The sequence below is a fragment of the Lolium rigidum genome, chromosome 7 (genome assembly GCF_022539505.1).
Source record: "Lolium rigidum isolate FL_2022 chromosome 7, APGP_CSIRO_Lrig_0.1, whole genome shotgun sequence".
In the NCBI taxonomy this organism is placed as follows: domain Eukaryota; kingdom Viridiplantae; phylum Streptophyta; class Magnoliopsida; order Poales; family Poaceae; genus Lolium; species Lolium rigidum.
Genome location: NC_061514.1, coordinates 60,734,746 through 60,744,073, shown reverse-complemented (window position 1 = coordinate 60,744,073; position 9,328 = coordinate 60,734,746). Strand labels below are relative to the sequence as shown.

General features: G+C 41.8%; 1 protein-coding gene across 1 annotated transcript; it reads left to right on the top strand.

Annotated features, from left to right (window-relative positions):
- The first annotated feature begins 533 nt into the window (after window positions 1–533).
- LOC124669326 (putative ABC transporter C family member 15) lies at window positions 534–8,787 on the top strand. The gene is made up of 11 exons (XM_047205961.1): window positions 534–725; window positions 1,591–3,953; window positions 4,073–4,159; window positions 4,255–4,920; window positions 5,009–5,173; window positions 5,341–5,635; window positions 5,742–5,956; window positions 6,493–6,798; window positions 7,751–7,814; window positions 7,917–8,156; window positions 8,338–8,787. Exons 1-11 carry the CDS (start codon window positions 620–622, stop codon window positions 8,439–8,441), a joined length of 4,611 nt encoding a protein of 1,536 aa, XP_047061917.1. The 5' UTR covers window positions 534–619; the 3' UTR covers window positions 8,442–8,787.
- The last annotated feature ends 541 nt before the right edge of the window (window positions 8,788–9,328 follow it).

Here is a 9,328-nt window from a genome sequence, read left to right as displayed (position 1 = left end):
GCCCAAAATGTGTGTTAAGTTTTAACCATCTCTTTTGAACAAGAACTAAGTCGAACCACGTTGTATCGTAGGGCAGGCTCCAATTTTAGTGTGAAGAAAAACTGTTCAGTTTCGGTGGGAGGGATATCATCTAATTAATGTACTCCATTCGTTCCAAATTAATTGCCACAGATTCATCCAGATACATGCAAATCTCGACGACGTGCAAATCTCAAAGAATATATGGCAATAAATTTGAAACGGAGGGAGTAACTAGGAACTCGTGGGTGCTTTTCATAGTGGAGCCCGGCCACTAATGGTTGTTCTATGAAAAAGAAAGAACTCAGCACCCCCAAACAACTCAGCACCAGATGCTACTGTTCGCAAATGGACTGGAAATGCATACGTACAGATCCATGCACTATGAATCTATGATGATGCACGAGTTAGCCGCAGAGCTTTCCAACGGGCGGCGTTGCCCTGGACCCTCTGCTACTGCCACAGCGTGCTATATTACACGACAAAACTGTAGCCATCAGGGTCTCGGGTCTCTCCACCTCCGATATATCACCATCGCCACCTCTTCAACCTTTCCCTCCCTCTCGCCTCTGTCCCGCACTCGCGTTGGCCTCACTGCGCCATGGAAGGAGGATGGAGCCTGCACTCGCCTGCTCTCGCGAGGATCCACGACAGGCTGCAGGGCATGTTCCTCCCCCACACGGCGGGCTTCCTCGACGATTCGTCAGGTAAACCGATCCCCCGGCTCTTCATTCATACGCCGATTCTACGTCTCCTCTGGCTCCGCGGGATGTCCTTCACCCACCACACCTTTTGGTATTGCTTTTCTGGTTCCTGCAAGCCAATGGATTTTGTTAGAAATCCCGAGTACTATCAGTAAGGGTTGCGTTTTTTTGTATTGCAAGATGGAGCAGGGCTGCAGAAGAATGTGCATGAAACCATGGCAGGATTTGTAGCCCGGGTACAGGGACGTCGCCCATGATTTAGAGTAGCACTCTGTGGTTTTGTGAAATATATGTTCATCTATATAACTAAGTGAGATGTACCCACAGGGTTCAGATTTAGTTTCCAGTGAAAAAAATGGCTGCATAAATTTACTTGAGGTTTCAAACATGTTCTTGAAAGATACCTTTTTAGCAAACTGGGATGACAACAGTAAGGTCATGTGCAATTATCAGCTTTCCATCTGCATCCTAGTCCCCTTTATGCAACTCCCAAAAGAAACCAAGGCTACATTTTGTAGACATTTTAACCTGCCAGTATCATAACCTCTCAAGAAAGCATTCATCTGTGTCATTAAGGAACAGTATATGAAATACCAGTAGAATGTATGTTTTTAGCTTCCGGGTCGCACTGTTGCTAGCAGAACTAGCCTCGAGAAAGAAAAAAAAATCAATGAATCTAGTTTCTTAATATCGGCCAAGAGGATTCCAGTTTCAGTTTTCATAAAAAGATGCTGCTTTTTTTCTTTCCTTGAGAATTGGTAACATATCTGTAGCTAATGCTTTATATTCATAAGAGAAATAAAAATTGGATAAATAACCTATTATGTTACTGATTTTTGACTCGGAAAATTGCTGTACAACATTGCAGATTCCGTATTATCACAATACCTGCGAAAATGGCCAGAAGTATATTCACCTTGCTTCTGGACGAGCACTTTTGCACTGATACAACTGGTATTTGTCATGATTATCGTGGGTCAGTTTCTGTTCAAGCGAATCAGACGGTGCAGGCAGAGATTGAAGACCGCAAGTCCTGAAAGCAACAAGCATTATAATCAGGAAAAAAAGAATGCAGATATAAAGCTGGGTGTCTCATATCAAGCAAGCAAAGTTTGTTGTCTGCTTATATTAGCCAGTCATGTCATGAAGATATCGTTTGTGCAGTTACAAGGAAGAATAAGTGGTTGCAAGTACCCACCTTTTGTTCTGGGTGAAGGTTTACAGGTGCTATCCTGGATAATATTGTCACTATCAGTATTCAGTCTACAAAAGACAAAATCTGCAAAGCATCCACTCACAATTCGGGCATGGTGGATATTTAACTTTCTGCAATCAATAATCAGTGTGATATTTGATCTCAGGTTCAGTTTATCAGATCATGAATATATTGGCTATGCAGAATTGATCGACCTATTCACACTACTTGTCAGCACGTATCTGTTTGCGATATCCGCCAGAGGAAAAACAGGAATCACCTTAATAAACAGCAGCATAACAGAGCCACTATTGAGTCCATCTGTAGGACAGCAGGCAGAAAGTAAAAGGACATCCCTTTATAGTAGAGCAACTATTCTGGACCTTGTCACATTCTCCTGGATGAGCCCTATCTTTGCTATTGGATACAAGAAACCTCTAGATAACAATGATGTACCAGATATTGATGGAAGGGACTATGCCGATTTACTCTCTGATTCATTTAATAGGATTGTAGAAGATGTTGAATGCAGACACGGTATAAGTACTTTATCAATCTATAGAGCAATGTTCATATTTCTTAGAAGGAAGGCAACAATCAATGCAACATTTGCAATTTTATGCGCATGTGCATCCTATGTCGGACCATCATTAATTAATGATCTTGTGAAATTCCTTGGGGGTAAGATGGAGTATGGACTAGAAAAAGGTTATTTTCTTGCTGTTGCATTTTTGAGTGCTAAAGTTGTGGAGACAGTATCTCAGAGGCAGTGGATTTTTGGAGCTCGACATCTCGGGATGCGGCTACGAGCTGCTTTGATATCCCGCATCTATCAAAAGGGACTCCGATTATCCTGCAGTGCAAGGCAGAAGCATACCAGTGGAGAGATCATAAACTACATGAGTGTAGATATACAAAGGATAACTGATGTTATATGGTACGCCAACTACATCTGGATGTTGCCAATACAGCTTTCTCTAGCAGTCTATGTTCTCCATCAAAACATAGGGAATGGAGCATGGGCTGGTTTAGCAGCAACACTGGCAATAATGGCTTGCAATATTCCTCTAACCAGACTGCAGAAAAGGTTGCAATCAAAGATCATGACTGCCAAAGACAATAGAATGAAGGCAACAACAGAAGTACTTAGAAGCATGAAAATACTGAAACTTCAAGCATGGGATACAGGGTACCTTCAAAAGCTAGAAGCATTACGAAGGGAAGAGCACAATTGGTTGTGGAAATCTGTGAGGTTGACGGCTTTAACAACATTCATATTTTGGGGGTCCCCTGCATTTATATCCTCCATAACATTTGGTACATGTATATTGATGGGGATTCCACTAACAGCTGGCACTGTTTTGTCCGCACTTGCAACATTCCGGATGCTACAAGAACCAATCTTCAACCTTCCCGATTTACTATCGGTGTTCGCTCAGGGAAAAGTTTCAGCTGATCGAGTAGCTCAATACCTCCAGGAAGACGAACTGAAATGTGACACAATTACAGAAGTGCCAAGGAATGAAACAGACTACGATGTGGAGATTGATAATGGAGCATTCAACTGGGAATTTGAGACCACATCTCCAACTATAACAGATGTGAATTTAAAAGTAAGGAGAGGGATGAAAGTAGCAATCTGTGGAATGGTCGGATCTGGGAAATCCAGTCTATTATCATGCATACTTGGGGAGATGCCTAAGCTAGCTGGGGCTGTGAGGGTCAGTGGGAGAAAAGCATATGTTCCTCAGACAGCCTGGATCTTGTCTGGGAATATCAGAGATAACATTCTGTTTGGAAACCCATTTGACAAGGAAAAGTATCAAAAGGTAATAAATGCTTGCGCGTTGACTAAAGATCTTGAGCTATTTGCAAATGGTGATCTGACAGAGATTGGAGAAAGAGGAATTAACATGAGTGGTGGACAGAAGCAGCGGATTCAGATTGCAAGGTCAGTGTACGAGGATGCAGATGTCTACCTCTTTGATGATCCTTTCAGCGCATTAGATGCTCACACTGGAGGCCAACTTTTCAAGGTTTGTTTATTAATTAACTTGCTAATTATCTTCCAAAACTTAGTCGCATATGGTATGGTTTAGAGAAACCACTCTGTAATAACTGCTATTATAGAATGAACTACTATATTATTCTGCAGGATTGCCTAATGGGGATGCTTAAAGACAAAACAATATTGTATGTGACCCACCAAGTCGAATTTCTTCCAGCCGCTGACCTTATACTAGTAAGTATCAAAAACACCTGTCTGTTCGCAAGTACTACATGTATGTTAGTATTTCTAAGAATATGTAGAATAACCAACGGGGTACAAAATAATAGGTGATGCAGGATGGGAAGATTGTGCAGAAGGGAACATTTGATGATCTCCTTCATCAGAACATAGGTTTTGAAGCAATAGTAGGAGCCCATAGCCAGGCAATTGAGTCTGTCATAAGTGCCGAGAGTTCAAGCAGAATTCTGTCAACAGATAGCAAGAACTTAGCAGATAGTGATGATGAGTTTGTGAAAGAAAATGACACTGATGATCAACTTCAAGGCATAATTAAGCAAGAGTCTGCACAAGATGTCTTGCAAGGTATCAATGAAAAGGGAAGGCTAACACAAGACGAAGAACGGGAAATGGGAGGAATTGGCAAGAAGGTCTACTGGGCATACCTGACAGCTGTTCATGGTGGCGCATTAGCACCGGTAATAGTTGCTGCACAGTCATTCTTCCAAATACTCCAGGTAGCAAGCAACTATTGGATGGCATGGGCGTGTCCTCCAACATCAGCAACCCCCCCGAGGGTTGGATTAGACCTTCTTTTCTTCGTATACATAACCCTATCTATTGGAAGTGCATTATGTGTTCTTGGTCGGTCTACACTTGTGTCACTTGTTGGTCTACTAACAGCAGAGAAGTTCTTCAAGAATATGCTCCACTGCATCCTCCGTGCTCCCATGTCCTTCTTTGATTCCACACCTACTGGCAGGATCCTAAACAGGGTTGGTTCAGTTATTCCTGACATCACTTCATACTGTCTTATACCCACTCACCTTCAAATTAATAATTTTGTACTACACTTTGTAACAGGTCTCAAATGACCAAACTATTTTAGATCTGCAAATGGCAAACAAGCTTGGTTGGTGCGCATTTTCAGTTATACAACTTCTTGGGACCATTGGCGTTATGTCCCAGGTCGCATGGCCAGTTTTTGCCATCTTTATTCCAGTGACAGCAATCTGTTATATGTTTCAAGTAAGAGATCTTCACAATGATTCTTTTGCACTAGAGTTAACTTGTCGTAGTAAAATGTATGCACCAAGTAATTCTGTAAAATAAATTAGCAGTAAGCGCGAATTTCCTCCTTGATGATGATTGTTTTCACAAAGCACCGGATACAATGTTCTCACTATGCTATGCAGCGGTACTACATACCAACAGGAAGAGAGCTGGCTCGTTTGTCAGAAATTCAAAGGGCTCCAATACTCCACCATTTCGCGGAATCACTTACAGGTGCAGCAAGTATTAGAGCATATGGGCAAAAGGACCGTTTCAGCAAAGCAAACATCGGTCTTGTTAACAAACACTCACAACCATGGTTCCATAGCACCTCAGCAATAGAGTGGCTTTGCTTCAGGCTAAACATGCTATCTAACTTTGTCTTTGCCTTTTCTTTGACTCTCCTAGTGAGTCTTCCCGAAGGTTTTATAAATCCAAGTACGTATTGTATACACACAAGTTACCGCTGATTTTTTTGGCAGTTCTATGTTCTCGTCACTACATTTTGGTGGCTCCCAACCTGATATAATTGTATCATGTACAGGCATTGCTGGACTTGCAGTGACTTATGCCCTCAACCTCAATGGACAGTTGTCAAATATAACCTGGAACATTTGCGACGCAGAGAATAAAATGATTTCGGTTGAAAGAATAATGCAGTACTCAAGGATCCCTAGTGAAGCTCGTCTAATAGTTGATGATCACCGCCCCCCAAACAGCTGGCCAAAGGATGGTACTATAAATATAAGGAACTTAGAGGTATGCATTATGTTACTGTGATTTATAATTTATGACCAATGATCCTCTGGGCTTTCTTTCCTCACTTAGGATAGTTAAATAACAGGAAAAATTGGATGCAATTGTCAACCGGTCCTATCGAAAGTAGGATTGACTATGGATTCAAGCCATCGCACATGGTTTCATAAAATCTGTATAATTTGCACATTCTAAATCGAACAGGTTTTCCATTCAGTACATGTATGCGTATGAACAGTGTACAGCATAACAGAAATTCTATCGCGGGGGCATGTAAGTCTAAAAATATAACTACTGAGTAAGTTTCAAACGGAATAGACATATGCTTAAAGCAGAGTAAACCAGATTGCACAAACACGCTCCATAACAAGATTCATATCAGTAAAGCTATAATAGTTTATACTACACAGTATATGTTCTATCAGAGAAAAGGGGAGCTCTCAAGTTTTAGTAAAATATAATCTCTTCAATATTTGCATTTTCTCAGAATATGTGCATGCTCAAAAGAAGCCAACTAATGTGGCTATTGGGTTTTGCAGGTTCGATATGCAGAGCATCTCCCATCTGTTTTAAGAAATATATCATGTACAATTCCAGGACGGAAAAAAGTGGGAATTGTTGGACGTACTGGCAGTGGAAAGTCAACTTTGATTCAAGCTCTTTTCCGGATTGTCGAACCAAGAGTAGGAACAATCGAAATTGACAATGTCGATCTCAGCAAAATTGGGTTGCATGATTTACGAGGCAGACTTGGCATCATTCCACAAGATCCAACCATGTTTGAGGGCACAGTGAGAGGAAATCTTGATCCACTGAATGAATATTCTGATCAACATATCTGGGAGGTAAATAAGTCAATTATACATGTCCCAATGATAAGGGAGGTAAATTATATAGCATGTGCAGAAGATAGCTTAACACCTCGTATCATTGCTCATTATTGCCAATAGTCCATGTTGCAAAACAAATGGTTCTGGGTATTTTTTCAACGTAAATATGCATATGCTAATAAAGTGTGATATCGTGATTAGGTATGCTAATCTATGAAAGGTCCAAACTTCTGAAATAGTAACTTAGGAAACATATGTGGTTGGTCTATTTTAGACAATGTTCAAGAAATCGTTAATCTTAACTTATCGGTCGGCCTTAAAATGAAGATTAATCGCTTATCGGCTAATTAATCGATTTTATCGGTCAACCATTTATCGGCTTATATTTTTATAAATCCTAATTTTTTACACTAAATTTTCTTTAATATGCTATGCAAAAAATAATATTTAAGCATTGCACATAAGTATTACCTTGATTCCTTGCATTTGAATCAATAATAATGGAAATTTTGAGCTAATGCATAATTCTACACAACCATAGGACGAAAATATCGACTACCATACCAAATTTCATTGAAATTTTACTGACAATGAGACGAAATATCGGCCATGAGAGTGAAAATCGGGCGAAATATTGGCTAAAATGCAGAAAATCGGATGAAATATTGGTGGCGCGATAAATTCACCGATATGCTGAAATCTTATCGGCGACCACCCGATTCACGATAAATCGGCCGATAAATCGATATCTCGGCCGATTTTTTGAACAGTGAGTTTAGAATTGCAATTACCAAACAGAAGGTGATGCATTCTTCATATAGATTGCAAGTTGGTTAAATCCATTCTTCGAAGATATGCATATAATGAATTAAAAGAAAAGGAGGAATTAACAAAAAAAGGTAATAATTAAGAAACACAATGGTATATTTCCTCTACTTGATCAGCAGTATACATTTCTTTTGGACAGGCATTGGATAAATGCCAACTTGGTGATATAGTTCGTCAAAGCCCCAAGAAGCTGGACTCAACAGGTAATAATAGCATTGTTCTTGTGTAAAGCAGCAAACATATGATAACTTGCCTAAGAGTGTATGGATGTGCATTGAGATGATCAAATGAGATTTCTTCTGCAGTTGTCGAGAATGGGGAAAACTGGAGCGTCGGACAGAGGCAGTTGTTTTGCCTGGGAAGGGTTCTACTGAAACGAAGCCATGTCCTTGTCCTCGACGAGGCAACTGCTTCAGTTGACTCATCTACCGATGCAATCATCCAGCAAACACTCCGCGAGGAGTTTGGGGACTGCACGGTGTTGACAGTAGCACACAGAATTCACACGGTTATCGACAGTGATCTCATTCTTGTCTTCAGCGAAGGTAAGCCACATCATTGACTAGCACAAACCATTTATCCGCATTTTATTTGACCTAGCTGCCACGTCGCTAATGTTAGATATTTCTACCAACCAACTATTCTCTGATGAAAAGTTGTGCTATAATATACTTAACACCCCCTCTTCACATCCATGCTAAACATGTACTCTTTTGTGATGAGCAGGAAGAATTATAGAATATGACACGCCGTCGAGATTACTTGAGGACAAGAAGTCTGAATTCTCCAGGCTCATAAAGGAGTACTCACGGGGATCCAAGGGCTTTTAACAGCACCACAGACAAATCGATCGGTGGCCGAAGCCAACATGAAGCCAGCTAGGTGCACTGCAGAACCCAGTAGAAATACGACACACACCTTGATCTCTCCACATGCCAAGTAAGTACTGGCAGCAAAACCATCCATATAGAGACGACGGGGTTAACAGTGGAGGAGACTAGCTATATTCAGGAGATTCAGAAAAACTATTAAGCTATGTAATCTACTGGCACTATGCAAGCTGTTCTGTGATGTGAGCAATATCAAGACGTGTAATGTAGCTATCCCGTGTAAGCTCTTAAATTTCCTCGGAACATGAGGGCATAAGAGAGGAGGCTTTGCGCGATTTGATTTTCAGTTAAAGTTCCTTAATTGGCGTTCGTAGTGGGGTACTTACACGTGCGGTGTGTCGAGTCAGGCATTCCGTCGAGCAGGCAGAGGCAGCGCGCTTGCGCAGGGAGTTGAGTTGTGCAGGATCTGCGAGACTGCGAGATCATCGCCCGAAGCGGTAGAGCAACGTCGACTGATTCAGCTGGGGCACTCGCTACCTTGCTGGGATTTGGAACGGAGGTAGTGCGCCGCCGGCCGTCGTGGGATCACAGACGACCCTTAAAAAAGCGATAAACGACCCTACTAGCTCGCCCCGAAGCGCCCTTTCGGTCTAGCACAGTTTAGCCCATTTCGGCGTTCGTTTGGGTTCGAATGTGGAGGCTCATAGCATCTCGCGTCCTCCAAAGCCTCCCTCAAAGCAATTTGGGCGCGCCGGACAAAAAAACGGTTCCAGCCGCGTCCCTTAAACCCGAATTTTGTCCGGTGCGCCCCGATACGGTGTCCGGCGTCCCGAGTCTCCGCCCCACAGGAGACGCTCCGGGCACGCCGGACACAACGAAAAGCGAGG

What these genes read in the sequence shown, in the direction of transcription:
- LOC124669326 (XM_047205961.1), top strand. Translation starts at nt 620, where the DNA reads ATGGAAGGAGGATGGAGCCTGCACTCGCCTGCTCTCGCGAGGATCCAC. An exon ending in CGAAGGTTTTATAAATCCAA is followed by an intron (nt 5,636 to 5,741) that starts GTACGTATTGTA and finishes TATCATGTACAG; the next exon opens with GCATTGCTGGACTTGCAGTG. An exon ending in CTGATCAACATATCTGGGAG is followed by an intron (nt 6,799 to 7,750) that starts GTAAATAAGTCA and finishes TCTTTTGGACAG; the next exon opens with GCATTGGATAAATGCCAACT.